Raw genomic sequence first — 20,017 nt, forward strand, 5'->3', positions numbered from 1 at the left:
ATTTAATAACGTGAACACAACAATATCATTTAACAATGTTTTTATTTAATAAAGTGAACACAACAATATCATTAAACAATGTTTTTATTTAATAAAGTCTTTTAAAATATAAGTTTAATCAATAAAAACACCTCGCTGTGACGTCAACAGAAGCTAATAATGAGGAAAAACAAGGATTTATTGATGCATTGTTAATATTCAGTCAACTTTATTTACCAGCAGACATTAGCATGTAGCCGTTAGCAACAAGCGCACTAGCACGACCAACTAAGTTATGATCTAAAATAAGTGCATCTATGAGTCATCGCTGATCATTTGACGTCGAATCGATCGATCCTCGTCTGTCGTGTCGACCACCTGTCAATCACAAACACAGGTGAGATTGTGAGTTTCCTGTCATTCGTCAGTGCAGGTTCAAAGGTTGCCAGAACTTACTTACTTACCCTCACTCGTCTCCGCCTTTGGTTCCACTCCTGGTCCGGGCCTTTAGCTTGTTGACTTGAGCCTCTGCGATGTCCGCTCGCTCCTCCGCCTCCTCCAGCTCGTGCTGCAGTTTTCTGATTTTTAACAGGTTATCGTTGGCCGCCTGCTCCGCCTCCTCAGCCGCCCTCTTGTACGATTTGACCTTGAGCTGCAGCTTGTCCAGCAGGTCCTGCAGGCGCGAAGAGTTCTTGCGATCCTCTTCGCTCTGATACGTCAGCTCTTTCACGCGCCGTTCAAACTTACGAACAACCTTGACCGCTTCTGTGCCTCGCCGTTGTTCTGCCTCCAGTTCCGTCTCAAGGTCCTTGACACGAGCCTCTAACTTCTGCAGCTGCTTCTTTCCCCCTTTCATAGCGACCTGCTCCGCCTCATCAAGGCGCTGTTGCAGGTCTCTGATGGTCTGTTCTAGGTTCTTCTTCATGCGCTCCATGTGTGCGCACGTGTCCTGCTCCTTCTTCAACTCCTCAGCCATCATAGCTGCGTCTGTGACAGCCTTCTTAGCCTTCTCCTCTGCGTGCCGACTCTCCTGCACTGCCTCTTCAAGCTCACCCTGAAGGCCAACCAGATCTGTGTCTTGTTTCTTCTTCTGGTTGATCAGGCTGGTATTCTGGGACTTGAGCAGCTGCATGCGCTCCATGGCATCTGCCAGCTCCTGCTCTGCGAGCTTCCTGCACCGGTCTGTCTGCTCCAGTGCTGCCTGGACCTCCTCCAGCTCTGCCTGGACCAGATTGTTTCTGCGTTCAAGTGTGGAAATGTTCTCGTGAAGGTCTTCGTTCTTGTGCTGAGTTTCATCTAGTTGGAGTTGGGCATCTTTCACGAAGGTTTGCAGGACCTTCAGCTGTCTCTGGCTCTCTGCTGCTTGCCGGTTAGCTTGACTCAGCTGCACCTCCATCTCGTTAAGGTCGGCCTCCATTTTCTTTTTGACGCGCAGAATCTCATTGCGGCTCCTGGTCTCAGAATCCAGTGAAGACTGCAGAGTGTCAATGGTTCTCTGATAGTTTCTCTTTGTTTGCTCCAGCTCTTCTTCCTTGTCCACCACCTTCCGCTCCAACCCGGCCTTCACCTCACTGAACTCCAGCTGCGCTCGCAGAACCTTGCTCTCCTCATGCTCAAGGGAACCCTCCACCTCCTCCAGGGCTGACTGGAGCTCAGCTTTCTCCTGCTCGAGCTGCTTGCGGATCTTTTCAAGCTCTTGGGCAGTACGACCGCCTTGCCCGAGCTGGTCAGTGAGGTCACAAATCTCTTCTTGCAGATTCTTGTTCTCCCTCTTGAGCGTGTCAAGCTGGTCCAGACATTCTTCATAGGAGTTCTTGAGTTTGAAGAGCTCAGTACTCAATGAACGTGCCTCCTTCTGTGATGCCTCGAGCTCACTCTGCGACTCTTCATACTTCTGCTTCCACTCGGCCAGGATTTTGTCAAAGCCACGTTGCTTCTTGTCCAACGCAGAAGACGCAGCATTAGAGTGCTCAAGATCGAGCATCAAATCCTCAATTTCGTTCTGAAGACGATGTTTGGTCTTGTCAAGGGACGAGCACCGTGAGTTCACTGCATCAATTGCCTCCTCTGCTTCTTGCAACCTTTGCACTAGCTTCTTCTTGGCCTCCTCCAGCTCCTCATTACGCTGGACACCCTCAGTTTCATATTTGGTCCTCCAGGCTAAGACCTCCATGTTGCATTTTGACAACGTCCTCTGTAGCTCTGCCTTTGCCTCTTGCTCCTCCTCATGCTGCTCTCGCAGCAGCTCACAATCATGGCGAGCAGACTGCACAGCGTGAGCAAGAGCATTTTTGGCCTTCGTCTCCTCTTCTAGTTGTCTTCTCAGATCTTCCAGCTGCTGGACAAAAGACATCTTCCCCCTGCTCAGCTGTGCAATCAGCGCTTCCTTCTCCTCCAGCTGACGGCAGAACTCGCCGTTCTCAGTGAGCAGCCTTGTTCTTTGAGAGTTCAAGTCAGTGACAGTCTTCTGTGCCTCCTCACTGCGACACCTGTGCTCATTCATGCCGTCTTCCATTGTCCTGCAAGTCTTTTCCATGTTGGTCTTTTGCTTGAGCAAGACCTCCATACTGGCCGCCATGTCATCCAGCTCAAGCTTAAACTCGCTCTTCTCCTTCTCCAGTTTCTGCTTGACACGCTGCAGATTGTCCATCTGCTCTCCCAGTTCAGCCACACTGTCAGCATGCTTCTTTCTGAGCGAGGCAAAAGTGGCCTCCTGTTGCAGCGTGGACTCTTCAAGTTCACGCCGTAGTTTATGAAACTCTGCGTCTCTTTTCTTGTTCAGCTCTACTTGCACAGATGTTGCCCCGCCGGCCTCTTCCAGGCGCTCACTGATGTCCTCTAGTTCACGGGAGAGATCACAGCGCTGCTTTTCAACCTTTGCTCGGGCAGTTCGCTCTGCCTCCAACTCCTCCTCCAGCTCCTCCATTCGGGCCAAATTCTCCTTCAGTTTCTTCTGTAGTTGCATGCCTGCAGCACGCTCATCCTCCAGTGTTCTGTTGGTGCTTAAGATCTCAAAGTCTTTCTTCTTGAGTTTTTCCTCCAACTGCTTCTTGTCATTTTCAAGGTCCATCAAATTTTCCTGGAGAAGCTTTAAATCCCCTTCCAGTTTACGCTTTGAGCGCTCCAGGTCAACACGCAGCTTCTTCTCATGCTCAAGTGCCCCCTCGATGTCATCCACTTGCTGCTCCAACTTGACTTTGGCTTTAATCAGACTGTTTGCCTTGTCCTCTTCACTCTGCAGGTCATCCAGGGCTTGTTGGTGAGCCTCCTGAAGTGCCTTCTTCTCCCTGCTGAGTTTCAGGATGTTCTCGTCCTGTGAGACCATCTCTTCAGTCAGGTTCTTCACCTTGTTCTCTGTAGCATGCTTCTCCTTCTCTACCTTGGCAAGGGTAAGCTCAAGGTCATCGATGTCCTTCTTCAGCTCTGAACACTCATCTTCCAGTTTTCGTTTTTTGGCTGTAAGGTCAGCATTTATCTCCTCCTCATCCTCCAGTCGCTCTGTGGCCTCCTTGACTTTTGCCTCCAGCTGGATTTTACTCTTGATGAGCTGTTCGCATCGCTCTTCTGCATCGCTCAGTGTGTCCTGCTCCGACTGAACCTGCAGTACAAGGTCATTCTTCTCCTGAAGGAGTGTCACAATTTTTTCCTCAAGCTCCTTTCGCCGAGCTTCAGACTTTTCCATGGCCTCCTTCAGTTTGTGGAATTCATCCTTCATGTTGGCCATCTCCTTCTCTGATTCGGCACTCTTCAGCAGTGGCTTGATCTTAAAAAACAGCTTCATCCACGGCCAGTTTTTCACACCGAGGAAGGACCGCAAATTCCACTGCACAACCATGAGTGCATCCCTGCGCTCAACCAGTGTGGCAAAGATTTTCCTCATGAGCAAGGCGCGAGCATTAGCCTGGATGCTCGTTATAATGCGAGACAACTGCAAGTCCCGCATCTCCTCCAGCGTACCCAGGAGGCCTGCTTTAAAGAAGACTTTTGTGTGGCCAAATTTATACTGCGTGTGGTCAATGTCTAATGATCCTAAAAGTTTCTCAGCGCTCTTCTTGCAGTCCATAAACTGGCCTTCGGGGATGGCGGATGCATTCAGAATTCTGTAGCGCTGCTTGAAGTCCCCGTAGAGAACCCTATTAGGAAAACCTTTTCTGCAGATACGGATGCCCTCCAGCACCCCGTTGCAGCGTAGTTGGTGCATGACCAAGCAATTGTCCATGACCCCTGGATTCTTTCTCTCATTTGGGATAAGACAGCGGACAAAGTGGGGATGTGTAGTCTTCAAGTTGTTCATGAGCTTGTTCAGGTTCTCTCTGTGGAGCGCAGACACCGTTTGAAAAGAGGAACCTTTCTTCTTGGCTGCTTTCCCTCCCTTCTCCTCAGCGCCAGCATAGCTGGAGAAAAGCTGACTAAGCAGCTTCACCGAAGACTTCTGGTACAAGCCCAGCACTGTCTCATTCAAGGGGTCTTTGTTTTTCACCAACCAATTGCCTATGTTGTAGTCCACTGTGCCGGCATAGTGGACCAAGGCAAAGTGGGCCTCAGATTTCCCCTTCGCTGCCCGAGGCTTTTCAAACATTTTGTTTTTTCCAAGGTGGTTGTCGTAAAGCTTTGACTTAAAGGTTTGATCGCTGGCCTTTGGGAACATGCATTCCTCTTCCAGGATAGACAAGATACCCATAGGTTTTTCGATTAAGTCGATGCATGCCTGCAGGTCCATGCCAAAATCGATGAACTCCCAGTCGATGCCTTCCTTCTTGTACTCTTCCTGCTCCAGCACAAACATGTGATGGTTGAAAAATTGCTGAAGCTTCTCGTTCGTGTAGTTAATACACAATTGTTCGAAGGTGTTGAAGTCAAAAATCTCAAAACCGGCGATATCCAGGACGCCGATGAAGTATTGCCGATGCTGCTTGGTGTCCAAAGACTGGTTGATTCTGACCACCATCCAGTTGAACATCTTCTCATACACTGACTTTGCAAGAGCACCGATGGAGTAGTAGACCTGGTCTACACTCTGACCTTTGGTGACAAACTCATTTCCAACCTTCACCCGAGGATGGCACAGCCCTTTGATGAGGTCGGCGGAGTTCAAGCCCATCAGATAGGCAGACTTGTCTGCAGCTTCGGTTCCGTCCGGCTCAGCTTGCTCCTCGCGCTGCCTCTGCTTGAACTTCATGTTGCCATGGTGCATGATGGCTCCGGTGAGCTTGTAGACGCCCATTTTCTCCTCAGGAGTGAAGCCGAGCACATCGAAGGCGCTGTCTGTGGCCACCAACTCCTCCACATCATTGATAGAGGCGACGGTTACCTCGCCCTGTGAGATGTAGGAGTAATCATATGGGTTGTTGGTGATGAGCAGCAGGTCCAAAAGCTCAGGCTTTTGATTGGACAGGATCTGGTAGAAGATATGGTAGTTACGCTCAGCCTTTAGCTGAAAAGTAACTCGAGACTTTTCCAGTAAATACGTCTCGATGTCGGCGGATGACAACTTTGCACTGGTGCCGAAGTGTATACGGATGAATTTTCCAAAACGAGAAGAGTTGTCATTCCGGAGTGTTTTTGCGTTGCCAAAGGCCTCCAGTGCAGGATTGGCCTGGATGATTTGATCCTCTAGGGTGCCCTTGCTGGTGTCTTTCTTCGCTGCGCCTCCAACTGCGGCGATGCTGGCAAAGTACTGGATGACTCTCTTGGTGTTGACGGTCTTCCCAGCACCGGATTCTCCAGTGATGAGAACAGACTGATTTTCCCGGTCTGTAAGCATGTACTGGTATGCGTTGTCCGAGATGGAGAAGATGTGGGGAGGGGCTTCGCTTCTCTTCTTCCCCCGGTAAGCTGCAACCACCGCCGAGTCGTAGACTGGGAGCCACTTGTACGGATTCACGGTGACACAGAAGAGGCCAGAGTAGGTGTAGATCATCCAGGCGGCATAGCGCTCCTTCAGATTGAAAAGAACTGCTGGCTCATGCAGAAACGTGAACATGGCCATGTCTTCGATCTTATCAAACTTGGGTGGGTTCTGAGGGTGGACGTCTGATTCCTTGACGGTCACTACGGTTCCATCTTTCTTCTTGACGTCCACAAAGCCGCTGGTCTTGCTCTGGATCTGTCCTTTGACATACTCCTCCTTGTCGTCTGCCACAAAACACTCACTCTTGATGTCAAAGGAACGAGTCTGAGCCTCTAGACGCTCCTTGTCAGACTTGCGCAGAAAGGGAGCAGCTTTTCCAAACTCAGCCATCAGAGCGTCGCCCATGTTGCAAACCAAACAGAAGATGTGGACTGCGATGCAGAAGGGACCTTATAAAGACGCTTGCTTCACCAAATTTGGAGGTGAAGCTAAATATGTCCTGATGTTGACCTGGACCTCCAGCTGTTAGATCCCTTTTTAGGAAGAACAGCTCCGAGGTTCTTATCAGAGCTGAAGCTTATCTCTGTATGTGACTCCACAGAGTCTCAACAGCATCAAGACCTGCAGCATAACCACACACGTGATCACATGACTTGGGAAACACAAGAGATCCAACTTAAAAAGTATTTATTAAGAGCGAAGAAGACAAAAAAAAGCTTTTACAAGTTGAAAGACTCTAGAACCTCAGTCAGGTCGGACTCAGAGGGTCCAGCGGACAGCAAAGCCTGGTACAGCCGGTACCACCCCGCACTGCAGATACACACAACACACTAGTGAGTCAACACACTGTGACACACACATACAGTGACAGACGCACAAAGTGACAGAGACACAAATAGTGACACACACACACGCACACACGCACCTCGCGTTGAGGTTCTTGGTTGTCGAGGCGTCTTCTGCAGGAACTATTTGACTGCCCGTCAGAAGAAGGTGCACAATTTGTGCGACACCCATCAGGTCCACCTGTCAGGTGTAGTGGGTGGAGTCAGTTGTGTTAAAATCAGAGAGTGAAGATGTTACCTGGTGTTACCTGGTGTGCAGGAGTGGTCGGCTGAGCAAGTCCGTGACGTATGTAGGCGTGAGCGGCAGGAAGCTGCTGGAGTGAGACCACGTCTCTGTGGAGGTCTAGGTCCACTGACCCGTACCAGTCCAGGGGGAAGAACCAGCAGGTTCGCAGTGGATTACTGGAGGACGCACTAGAGTGAGCTTGAGTGTCTGGACCAGGTGGAGATACAACTCACCTTCTGCAGCACAACAACAGACCCGACTGAAGATCTCCGTGGACAAGAGCAGCAGACTTGAGCAGAGCCACCAGCTGCAGCAGATCCATAACGATCTTCTGCACACACTTCTGCGCAGGGACACACTCCTGTAGAACCTGACACACACACATGTTTAAGCAGACACGCACACATGTGGAGACACACAAATGCACTGACTGAGATCATGTGACTGGGTGGGGCAGAGAAGACAGTGATGCAGCCATCTTGGAAGAGGAAACATGCGACGTGGATCTGGACTTCAGTGGACTGAGACTTGAGACGCTGGATCATGTGGAAGTCCCAGAGACCGGAATCTCTGCTCACCTGCACGACAGCCCGTCACTCACTGATGACATGGGGGGGGGGGGGGGGTTCTGATGGTACCTTGATGATGACCCAGCCTCGTGTTGCTATCGCTCCATACACACAGAACCTTTGGTGGGCCAGCAGCCGGTCCTGAACCTGGAAGCACTGGTCACCTACAGACACAGTTACACAGGTGAGCACAGTGTGGTTCTGGACATGGGCAAGGGGGCAGGTGTTTCACCCAGGTCCAAGTAGCTGAACTCCTCCACAGCGGGGGCCGGATGTGGGTAAGAACACACATCTGGATGAGACGTGACCTCCAGAAGCAGAGCAGCGAGGTTTGGACCTGATCCTGGTGAACAAAGACCTCTCTTGAGGATCCTGACCTCTGACCTTTCACCCCAACCCTAGTCTCACCCGGTGGTGCGGGACCTTCTGCCAGGAGGTCAACTAAGGAACTGCTGTCGCTTGCCTCCTCGATGGGGCTGAGATCGTTTCTGGACTTGGGTGTCTGCGAAGACTTCCGGGTTTCTGCTGGAACCAACAACATTAGGACTTGACCCTGCACACCAGCACGCTTGCACCGTCAGTACCATCAGCAGCACACAGGACTGATGTGGACCGGTCCTGGTCTGTGGTCACACTTTCCATTTGGACCTGAGAGGGAACACGTTAGCAACAACCCTCCGACAAAAAAGAAAGGTCTCACCTGTGCGGGTGGACGGTCGACGAGACTCTCTGGAGTGAAGAGACGTTGAGGAAAGACCAGGACAACGTTGTAGGTAAGCAGACCAGAGGTCAAACAAGCTTGTGATTGTCCCAAACTCACCTGGTGTTGCATGTGGAAGCCTCGGGTTTGTCTCAAAGGGCCTCAAGTAGACCTCGTCCTGCAGTGGACTGCGATATGATACAGTGTTGGTCAGTCTCAGGTGTGACTGAGAGCATGTTGAGGATCTCACCTGGAACTCGACGTCGCCTCAGAGTCTATAACTTCTGGTCCAGCTCCGTCCTCCAATGTTTGACCCTGTCAATCAATACAAGGCTTTTAGTGGATATATAGATTTATAGGTTCATGTTCATGATTAGATAGACTTTATTGATCCCTCTGGAGGTCTGGAGGTCGTTTTCGGGGAATATATATATATATAAACCTTTATATATATACACCTGAAGTTATGAAGAGCTATCTAGAGAAGCAGCACCTGAAGTTATGAAGAGCTATCTAGAGAAGAAGCACCTGAAGTTATGAAGAGCTATCTAGAGAAGAAGCAGCACCTGAAGTTATGAAGAGCTATCTAGAGAAGAAGCACACCTGAAGTTATGAAGAGCTATCTAGAGAAGAAGCACACCTGAAGTTATGAAGAGCTATCTAGAGAAGAAGCAGCACCTGAAGTTATGAAGAGCTATCTAGAGAAGAAGCACCTGAAGTTATGAAGAGCTATCTAGAGAAGAAGCAGCACCTGAAGTTATGAAGAGCTATCTAGAGAAGAAGCACCTGAAGTTATGAAGAGCTATCTAGAGAAGAAGCACACCTGAAGTTATGAAGAGCTATCTAGAGAAGAAGCAGCACCTGAAGTTATGAAGAGCTATCTAGAGAAGAAGCAGCACCTGAAGTTATGAAGAGCTATCTAGAGAAGAAGCACACCTGAAGTTATGAAGAGCTATCTAGAGAAGAAGCACACCTGAAGTTATGAAGAGCTATCTAGAGAAGAAGCACACCTGAAGTTATGAAGAGCTATCTAGAGAAGAAGCACACCTGAAGTTATGAAGAACTATCTAGAGAAGAAGCACACCTGAAGTTATGAAGAGCTATCTAGAGAAGAAGAAGCACCTGAAGTTATGAAGAGCTATCTAGAGAAGAAGCAGCACCTGAAGTTATGAAGAACTATCTAGAGAAGAAGCACACCTGAAGTTATGAAGAGCTATCTAGAGAAGAAGCAGCACCTGAAGTTATGAAGAGCTATCTAGAGAAGAAGCACCTGAAGTTATGAAGAGCTATCTAGAGAAGAAGCAGCACCTGAAGTTATGAAGAGCTATCTAGAGAAGAAGCACCTGAAGTTATGAAGAGCTATCTAGAGAAGAAGCACCTGAAGTTATGAAGAACTATCTAGAGAAGAAGCACCTGAAGTTATGAAGAGCTATCTAGAGAAGAAGCACCTGAAGTTATGAAGAGCTATCTAGAGAAGAAGCAGCACCTGAAGTTATGAAGAGCTATCTAGAGAAGAAGCACCTGAAGTTATGAAGAGCTATCTAGAGAAGAAGCACCTGAAGTTATGAAGAACTATCTAGAGAAGAAGCACCTGAAGTTATGAAGAGCTATCTAGAGAAGAAGAAGCACCTGAAGTTATGAAGAGCTATCTAGAGAAGCAGCACCTGAAGTTATGAAGAGCTATCTAGAGAAGAAGCAGCACCTGAAGTTATGAAGAGCTATCTAGAGAAGAAGCAGCACCTGAAGTTATGAAGAACTATCTAGAGAAGAAGCACCTGAAGTTATGAAGAACTATCTAGAGAAGCAGCACCTGAAGTTATGAAGAACTATCTAGAGAAGAAGCACCTGAAGTTATGAAGAACTATCTAGAGAAGCAGCACCTGAAGTTATGAAGAACTATCTCGAGCTAAACACGTACCTGAGCGAGTTGACTAAGCAGTTTCTTCTTCTCCTTCAGTTCGTCGCTCAGAGACTTCTGGGTGATCCGCAGCTGCTGAAGCTTTTCTGAGGTGACCAGAGTGTCAGTGAACGCACCACGGGTGTCAGTGAACGCACCATTGGTGTCAGTGAACGCACCACGGGTGTCAGTGAACGCACCATTGGTGTCAGTGAACGCACCACGGGTGTCAGTGAACGCACCACGGGTGTCAGTGAACGCACCACGGGTGTCAGTGAACGCACCACGGGTGTCAGTGAACGCCCCACGGGTGTCAGTGAACGCCCCACGGGTGTCAGTGAACGCCCCACGGGTGTCAGTGAACGCCCCACGGGTGTCAGTGAACGCCCCACGGGTGTCAGTGAACGCCCCACGGGTGTCAGTGAACGCACCACGGGTGTCAGTGAACGCCCCACGGGTGTCAGTGAACGCCCCACGGGTGTCAGTGAACACCCCACGGGTGTCAGTGAACGCCCCTCGGGTGTCAGTGAACGCACCACGGGTGTCAGTGAACGCCCCTCGGGTGTCAGTGAACGCCCCGCGGGTGTCAGTGAACGCCCCACGGGTGTCAGTGAACGCCCCGCGGGTGTCAGTGAACGCCCCACGGGTGTCAGTGAACGCCCCACGGGTGTCAGTGAACGCCCCACGGGTGTCAGTGAACGCCCCACGGGTGTCAGTGAACGCCCCACGGGTGTCAGTGAACGCCCCACGGGTGTCAGTGAACGCACCACGGGTGTCAGTGAACGCACCACGGGTGTCAGTGAACGCCCCACGGGTGTCAGTGAACGCCCCACGGGTGTCAGTGAACGCACCACGGGTGTCAGTGAACGCACCAGGGTGTCAGTGAACGCACCACGGGTGTCAGTGAACGCACCACGGGTGTCAATGAACGCCCCACGGGTGTCAGTGAACGCACCACGGGTGTCAGTGAACGCACCACGGGTGTCAGTGAACGCACCACGGGTGTCAGTGAACGCCCCACGGGTGTCAGTGAACGCCCCACGGGTGTCAGTGAACGCCCCACGGGTGTCAGTGAACGCCCCACGGGTGTCAGTGAACGCACCACGGGTGTCAGTGAACGCACCACGGGTGTCAGTGAACGCACCACGGGTGTCAGTGAACGCACCACGGGTGTCAGTGAACGACCCACGGGTGTCAGTGAACGCACCACGGGTGTCAGTGAACGCACCACGGGTGTCAGTGAACGCCCCACGGGTTTCAGTGAACGCCCCACGGGTGTCAGTGAACGCACCGCGGGTGTCAGTGAACGCCCCACGGGTGTCAGTGAACGCACCACGGGTGTCAGTGAACGCCCCACGGGTGTCAGTGAACGTACCGCGGGTGTCAGTGAACGCCTCACGGGTGTCAGTGAACGCCCCACGGGTGTCAGTGAACGCACCACGGGTGTCAGTGAACGCACCACGGGTGTCAGTGAACGCACCAGGGGTGTCAGTGAACGCACCAGGGGTGTCAGTGAACGCCTCACGGGTGTCAGTGAACGCACCACGGGTGTCAGTGAACGCACCACGGGTGTCAGTGAACGCACCAGGGGTGTCAGTGAACGCACCAGGGGTGTCAGTGAACGCCTCACGGGTGTCAGTGAACGCCCCACGGGTGTCAGTGAACGCCTCACGGGTGTCAGTGAACGCCTCACGGGTGTCAGTGAACGCCCCACGGGTGTCAGTGAACGCCCCACGGGTGTCAGTGAACGCCCCACGGGTGTCAGTGAACGCCCCACGGGTGTCAGTGAACGCCCCACGGGTGTCAGTGAACGCACCACACCAGTGACTCACCGAGCTGCCGGCTGTTGTCCATCCTCTGCGCTCTTATCTCCTCAAAGCTCAGCTCACTTCCATCCAGCTGCAGAACTTCTGAGCAGAACTCTAGCTGCTCCCGCCATGAGGACTGACCGCTGAAAAGAGACATGAGTTCTTGTGTGACCCTGTGGGTCTGACCTGTGACCCCCCCAGAGCCACTCACCCATGTGACCCCATCGTCCCGCCTGGACCTCCAAACCAGTCCTTTTGAAGAAGTCACCAGAACGAGGAAATGACTGAAGTCCCTCAAGGTTACGCTGGTCCACAAAAAATCTGCAGTGAGTCCACATCACTTACGTCTCAACTTTATCAACCTGTTAATAAACAGTTAACTTACGTCTCAACTTTATCAACCCGTTAATAAACAGTTAACTTACGTCTCAACTTTATCAACCTGTTAATAAACAGTTAACTTACGTCTCAACTTTATCAACCTGTTAATAAACAGTTAACTTACGTCTCAACTTTATCAACCTGTTAATAAACAGTTAACTTACGTCTCAACTTTATCAACCCGTTAATAAACAGTTAACTTACGTCTCAACTTTATCAACCCGTTAATAAACAGTTAACTTACGTTTCAACTTTATCAACCTGTTAATAAACAGTTAACTTACGTCTCAACTTTATCAACCTGTTAATAAACAGTTAACTTACGTCTCAACTTTATCAACCTGTTAATAAACAGTTAACTTACGTCTCAACTTTATCAACCCGTTAATAAACAGTTAACTTACGTCTCAACTTTATCAACCTGTTAATAAACAGTTAACTTACGTCTCAACTTTATCAACCCGTTAATAAACAGTTAACTTACGTCTCAACTTTATCAACCTGTTAATAAACAGTTAACTTACGTCTCAACTTTATCAACCTGTTAATAAACAGTTAACTTACGTCTCAACTTTATCAACCCGTTAATAAACAGTTAACTTACGTCTCAACTTTATCAACCTGTTAATAAACAGTTAACTTACGTCTCAACTTTATCAACCTGTTAATAAACAGTTAACTTACGTCTCAACTTTATCAACCTGTTAATAAACAGTTAACTTACGTCTCAACTTTATCAACCTGTTAATAAACAGTTAACTTACGTCTCAACTTTATCAACCTGTTAATAAACAGTTAACTTACGTCTCAACTTTATCAACCTGTTAATAAACAGTTAACTTACGTCTCAACTTTATCAACCTGTTAATAAACAGTTAACTTACGTCTCAACTTTATCAACCCGTTAATAAACAGTTAACTTACGTCTCAACTTTACCAACCTGTTAATAAACAGTTAACTTACGTCTCAACTTTATCAACCTGTTAATAAACAGTTAACTTACGTCTCAACTTTATCAACCCGTTAATAAACAGTTAACTTACGTCTCAACTTTATCAACCCGTTAATAAACAGTTAACTTACGTCTCAACTTTATCAACCTGTTAATAAACAGTTAACTTACGTCTCAACTTTATCAACCCGTTAACTTACGTCTCAACTTTATCAACCCGTTAATAAACAGTTAACTTACGTCTCAACTTTATCAACCCGTTAATAAACAGTTAACTTACGTCTCAACTTTATCAACCCGTTAATAAACAGTTAACTTACGTCTCAACTTTATCAACCCGTTAATAAACAGTTAACTTACGTCTCAACTTTATCAACCCGTTAATAAACAGTTAACTTACGTCTCAACTTTATCAACCCGTTAATAAACAGTTAACTTACGTCTCAACTTTATCAACCTGTTAATAAACAGTTAACTTGCGTCTCAACTTTATCAACCTGTTAATAAACAGTTAACTTACGTCTCAACTTTATCAACCTGTTAATAAACAGTTAACTTACGTCTCAACTTTATCAACCTGTTAATAAACAGTTAACTTACGTCTCAACTTTATCAACCTGTTAATAAACAGTTAACTTACGTCTCAACTTTATCAACCTGTTAATAAACAGTTAACTTGCGTCTCAACTTTATCAACCTGTTAATAAACAGTTAACTTACATCTCAACTTTATCAACCCGTTAATAAACAGTTAACTTACGTCTCAACTTTATCAACCTGTTAATAAACAGTTAACTTACGTCTCAACTTTATCAACCCGTTAATAAACAGTTAACTTACGTCTCAACTTTATCAACTTGTTAATAAACAGTTAACTTACGTCTCAACTTTATCAACCTGTTAATAAACAGTTAACTTACGTCTCAACTTTATCAACCCGTTAATAAACAGTTAACTTACGTCTCAACTTTATCAACCTGTTAATAAACAGTTAACTTACGTCTCAACTTTATCAACCCGTTAATAAACAGTTAACTTACGTCTCAACTTTATCAACTTGTTAATAAACAGTTAACTTACGTCTCAACTTTATCAACCTGTTAATAAACAGTTAACTTACGTCTCAACTTTATCAACCCATTAATAAACAGTTAACTTACGTCTCAACTTTATCAACCCGTTAATAAACAGTTAACTTACGTCTCAACTTTATCAACCCGTTAATAAACAGTTAACTTACGTCTCAACTTTATCAACCCGTTAATAAACAGTTAACTTACGTCTCAACTTTATCAACCCGTTAATAAACAGTTAACTTACGTCTCAACTTTATCAACCTGTTAATAAACAGTTAACTTACGTCTCAACTTTATCAACCTGTTAATAAACAGTTAACTTACGTCTCAACTTTATCAACCCGTTAATAAACAGTTAACTTACGTCTCAACTTTATCAACTTGTTAATAAACAGTTAACTTACGTCTCAACTTTATCAACCCGTTAATAAACAGTTAACTTACGTCTCAACTTTATCAACCCGTTAATAAACAGTTAACTTACGTCTCAACTTTATCAACCCGTTAATAAACAGTTAACTTACGTCTCAACTTTATCAACCCGTTAATAAACAGTTAACTTACGTCTCAACTTTATCAACCCGTTAATAAACAGTTAACTTACGTCTCAACTTTATCAACCTGTTAATAAACAGTTAACTTACGTCTCAACTTTATCAACCTGTTAATAAACAGTTAACTTACGTCTCAACTTTATCAACCCGTTAATAAACAGTTAACTTACGTCTCAACTTTATCAACCTGTTAATAAACAGTTAACTTACGTCTCAACTTTATCAACCTGTTAATAAACAGTTAACTTACGTCTCAACTTTATCAACCCGTTAATAAACAGTTAACTTACGTCTCAACTTTATCAACCCGTTAATAAACAGTTAACTTACGTCTCAACTTTATCAACCTGTTAATAAACAGTTAACTTACGTCTCAACTTTATCAACCTGTTAATAAACAGTTAACTTACGTCTCAACTTTATCAACCTGTTAATAAACAGTTAACTTACGTCTCAACTTTATCAACCCGTTAATAAACAGTTAACTTACGTCTCAACTTTATCAACCCGTTAATAAACAGTTAACTTACGTCTCAACTTTATCAACCTGTTAATAAACAGTTAACTTACGTCTCAACTTTATCAACCTGTTAATAAACAGTTAACTTACGTCTCAACTTTATCAACCTGTTAATAAACAGTTAACTTACGTTTCAACTTTATCAACCTGTTAATAAACAGTTAACTTACGTCTCAACTTTATCAACCTGTTAATAAACAGTTAACTTACGTCTCAACTTTATCAACCTGTTAATAAACAGTTAACTTACGTCTCAACTTTATCAACCCGTTAATAAACAGTTAACTTACGTCTCAACTTTATCAACCTGTTAATAAACAGTTAACTTACGTCTCAACTTTATCAACCTGTTAATAAACAGTTAACTTACGTCTCAACTTTATCAACCTGTTAATAAACAGTTAACTTACGTCTCAACTTTATCAACCTGTTAATAAACAGTTAACTTACGTCTCAACTTTATCAACCTGTTAATAAACAGTTAACTTACGTCTCAACTTTATCAACCTGTTAATAAACAGTTAACTTACGTCTCAACTTTATCAACCTGTTAATAAACAGTTAACTTACGTCTCAACTTTATCAACCCGTTAATAAACAGTTAACTTACGTCTCAACTTTATCAACCCGTTAATAAACAGTTAACTTACGTCTCAACTTTATCAACCCGTTAATAAACAGTTAACTTACGTCTCAACTTTATCAACCCGTTAATAAACAGTTAACTTACGTCTCAACTTTATCAACCTGTTAATAAACAGTTAACTTACGTTTCAACTTTATCAACCTGTTAATAAACAGTTAACTTACGTCTCAACTTTATCAACCTGTTAATAAACAGTTAACTTACGTCACAACTTTATCAACCTGTTAATAAACAGTTAACTTACGTCTCAACTTTATCAACCTGTTAATAAACAGTTAACTTACGTCTCAACTTTATCAACCTGTTAATAAACAGTTAACTTACGTCTCAACTTTATCAACCTGTTAATAAACAGTTAACTTACGTCTCAACTTTATCAACCTGTTAATAAACAGTTAACTTACGTCTCAACTTTATCAACCCGTTAATAAACAGTTAACTTACGTCTCAACTTTATCAACCTGTTAATAAACAGTTAACTTACGTCTCAACTTTATCAACCTGTTAATAAACAGTTAACTTACGTCTCAACTTTATCAACCTGTTAATAAACAGTTAACTTACGTCTCAACTTTATCAACCTGTTAATAAACAGTTAACTTACGTCTCAACTTTATCAACCTGTTAATAAACAGTTAACTTACGTCTCAACTTTATCAACCTGTTAATAAACAGTTAACTTACGTCTCAACTTTATCAACCTGTTAATAAACAGTTAACTTACGTCTCAACTTTATCAACCTGTTAATAAACAGTTAACTTACGTCTCAACTTTATCAACCTGTTAATAAACAGTTAACTTACGTTTCAACTTTATCAACCCGTTAATAAACAGTTAACTTACGTCTCAACTTTATCAACCTGTTAATAAACAGTTAACTTACGTCTCAACTTTATCAACCTGTTAATAAACAGTTAACTTACGTTTCAACTTTATCAACCCGTTAATAAACAGTTAACTTACGTCTCAACTTTATCAACCTGTTAATAAACAGTTAACTTACGTCTCAACTTTATCAACCCGTTAATAAACAGTTAACTTACGTCTCAACTTTATCAACCTGTTAATAAACAGTTAACTTACGTCTCAACTTTATCAACCTGTTAATAAACAGTTAACTTACGTCTCAACTTTATCAACCCGTTAATAAACAGTTAACTTACGTCTCAACTTTATCAACCTGTTAATAAACAGTTAACTTACGTCTCAACTTTATCAACCCGTTAATAAACAGTTAACTTACGTCTCAACTTTATCAACCTGTTAATAAACAGTTAACTTACGTCTCAACTTTATCAACCTGTTAATAAACAGTTAACTTACGTTTCAACTTTATCAACCCGTTAATAAACAGTTAACTTACGTCTCAACTTTATCAACCTGTTAATAAACAGTTAACTTACGTCTCAACTTTATCAACCCGTTAATAAACAGTTAACTTACGTCTCAACTTTATCAACCTGTTAATAAACAGTTAACTTACGTCTCAACTTTATCAACCTGTTAATAAACAGTTAACTTACGTCTCAACTTTATCAACCCGTTAATAAACAGTTAACTTACGTCTCAACTTTATCAACCCGTTAATAAACAGTTAACTTACGTCTCAACTTTATCAACCTGTTAATAAACAGTTAACTTACGTCTCAACTTTATCAACCTGTTAATAAACAGTTAACTTACGTCTCAACTTTATCAACCTGTTAATAAACAGTTAACTTACGTCTCAACTTTATCAACCCGTTAATAAACAGTTAACTTACGTCTCAACTTTATCAACCCGTTAATAAACAGTTAACTTACGTCTCAACTTTATCAACCTGTTAATAAACAGTTAACTTACGTCTCAACTTTATCAACCTGTTAATAAACAGTTAACTTACGTCTCAACTTTATCAACCTGTTAATAAACAGTTAACTTACGTTTCAACTTTATCAACCTGTTAATAAACAGTTAACTTACGTCTCAACTTTATCAACCTGTTAATAAACAGTTAACTTACGTCTCAACTTTATCAACCTGTTAATAAACAGTTAACTTACGTCTCAACTTTATCAACCCGTTAATAAACAGTTAACTTACGTCTCAACTTTATCAACCTGTTAATAAACAGTTAACTTACGTCTCAACTTTATCAACCTGTTAATAAACAGTTAACTTACGTCTCAACTTTATCAACCTGTTAATAAACAGTTAACTTACGTCTCAACTTTATCAACCTGTTAATAAACAGTTAACTTACGTCTCAACTTTATCAACCTGTTAATAAACAGTTAACTTACGTCTCAACTTTATCAACCTGTTAATAAACAGTTAACTTACGTCTCAACTTTATCAACCTGTTAATAAACAGTTAACTTACGTCTCAACTTTATCAACCCGTTAATAAACAGTTAACTTACGTCTCAACTTTATCAACCCGTTAATAAACAGTTAACTTACGTCTCAACTTTATCAACCCGTTAATAAACAGTTAACTTACGTCTCAACTTTATCAACCCGTTAATAAACAGTTAACTTACGTCTCAACTTTATCAACCTGTTAATAAACAGTTAACTTACGTTTCAACTTTATCAACCTGTTAATAAACAGTTAACTTACGTCTCAACTTTATCAACCTGTTAATAAACAGTTAACTTACGTCACAACTTTATCAACCTGTTAATAAACAGTTAACTTACGTCTCAACTTTATCAACCTGTTAATAAACAGTTAACTTACGTCTCAACTTTATCAACCTGTTAATAAACAGTTAACTTACGTCTCAACTTTATCAACCTGTTAATAAACAGTTAACTTACGTCTCAACTTTATCAACCCGTTAATAAACAGTTAACTTACGTCTCAACTTTATCAACCCGTTAATAAACAGTTAACTTACGTCTCAACTTTATCAACCTGTTAATAAACAGTTAACTTACGTCTCAACTTTATCAACCTGTTAATAAACAGTTAACTTACGTCTCAACTTTATCAACCTGTTAATAAACAGTTAACTTACGTTTCAACTTTATCAACCTGTTAATAAACAGTTAACTTACGTCTCAACTTTATCAACCTGTTAATAAACAGTTAACTTACGTCTCAACTTTATCAACCTGTTAATAAACAGTTAACTTACGTCTCAACTTTATCAACCCGTTAATAAACAGTTAACTTACGTCTCAACTTTATCAACCTGTTAATAAACAGTTAACTTACGTCTCAACTTTATCAACCTGTTAATAAACAGTTAACTTACGTCTCAACTTTATCAACCTGTTAATAAACAGTTAACTTACGTCTCAACTTTATCAACCTGTTAATAAACAGTTAACTTACGTCTCAACTTTATCAACCTGTTAATAAACAGTTAACTTACGTCTCAACTTTATCAACCTGTTAATAAACAGTTAACTTACGTCTCAACTTTATCAACCTGTTAATAAACAGTTAACTTACGTCTCAACTTTATCAACCCGTTAATAAACAGTTAACTTACGTCTCAACTTTATCAACCCGTTAATAAACAGTTAACTTACGTCTCAACTTTATCAACCCGTTAATAAACAGTTAACTTACGTCTCAACTTTATCAACCCGTTAATAAACAGTTAACTTACGTCTCAACTTTATCAACCTGTTAATAAACAGTTAACTTACGTTTCAACTTTATCAACCTGTTAATAAACAGTTAACTTACGTCTCAACTTTATCAACCTGTTAATAAACAGTTAACTTGCGTCTCAACTTTATCAACCTGTTAATAAACAGTTAACTTACGTCTCAACTTTATCTTCAACCTTTTCTTAGCGGGCGATGTTTCTCTCTGACGTCACTGAGCTGAACCGGACAAACCGCCACAGATTCAAACGAGTCAACAAATGATGGCGCGTCATGAACGCGCACCTCTGGTGGCCCGGAGGCTGAACTGCACCCACAGGCGGAAACGCTTGGTATTTTTTCACATGAACGTCATGTTTCATCGTGACGTCATAATACAATCAGGTGTTGAGTGTTTTTTATTCCTG

The 20,017-nt window shown here is 43.4% G+C and overlaps 1 protein-coding gene and 1 pseudogene across 5 annotated transcripts; both read right to left on the bottom strand.

Moving 5' to 3' along the window:
- Positions 1 to 156: 156 nt before the first annotated feature.
- LOC148066872 (myosin-6 pseudogene) lies at positions 157 to 6,341 on the bottom strand (annotated as a pseudogene). Its single transcript, XR_015713208.1, has 2 exons — positions 440 to 6,341; positions 157 to 357 (listed from the first exon to the last, which is right to left on the bottom strand). The product of XR_015713208.1 is annotated as a myosin-6 pseudogene (transcript).
- A 167-nt stretch (positions 6,342 to 6,508) lies between these two features.
- Positions 6,509 to 19,984, bottom strand: bub1ba (BUB1 mitotic checkpoint serine/threonine kinase Ba). Of its 4 annotated transcripts, XM_087805897.1 has the most exons (16): positions 19,770 to 19,984; positions 12,087 to 12,180; positions 11,900 to 12,018; positions 10,089 to 10,174; positions 8,421 to 8,485; positions 8,291 to 8,358; positions 8,171 to 8,199; positions 8,055 to 8,118; positions 7,879 to 7,995; positions 7,703 to 7,813; positions 7,538 to 7,634; positions 7,333 to 7,483; positions 7,135 to 7,271; positions 6,924 to 7,077; positions 6,756 to 6,856; positions 6,509 to 6,640 (listed from the first exon to the last, which is right to left on the bottom strand). In XM_087805897.1, exons 2-16 carry the CDS (start codon positions 12,098 to 12,100, stop codon positions 6,550 to 6,552), a joined length of 1,404 nt encoding a protein of 467 aa, XP_087662023.1. In that variant the 5' UTR covers positions 12,101 to 12,180; positions 19,770 to 19,984; the 3' UTR covers positions 6,509 to 6,549. The 4 variants fall into 4 exon arrangements, with proteins under 4 accessions (XP_087662023.1, XP_087662022.1, XP_087662024.1 ...); XM_087805896.1 differs by lacking the exon at positions 19,770 to 19,984 and having other exon boundaries at positions 12,087 to 12,267; XM_087805898.1 differs by lacking the exon at positions 19,770 to 19,984 and having other exon boundaries at positions 7,879 to 7,992; positions 12,087 to 12,216.
- Positions 19,985 to 20,017: the final 33 nt, after the last annotated feature.

This window comes from Callionymus lyra, chromosome 13 (genome assembly GCF_982586985.1).
Source record: "Callionymus lyra chromosome 13, fCalLyr1.hap1.1, whole genome shotgun sequence".
Classification (NCBI taxonomy): Eukaryota; Metazoa; Chordata; class Actinopteri; order Syngnathiformes; family Callionymidae; genus Callionymus; species Callionymus lyra.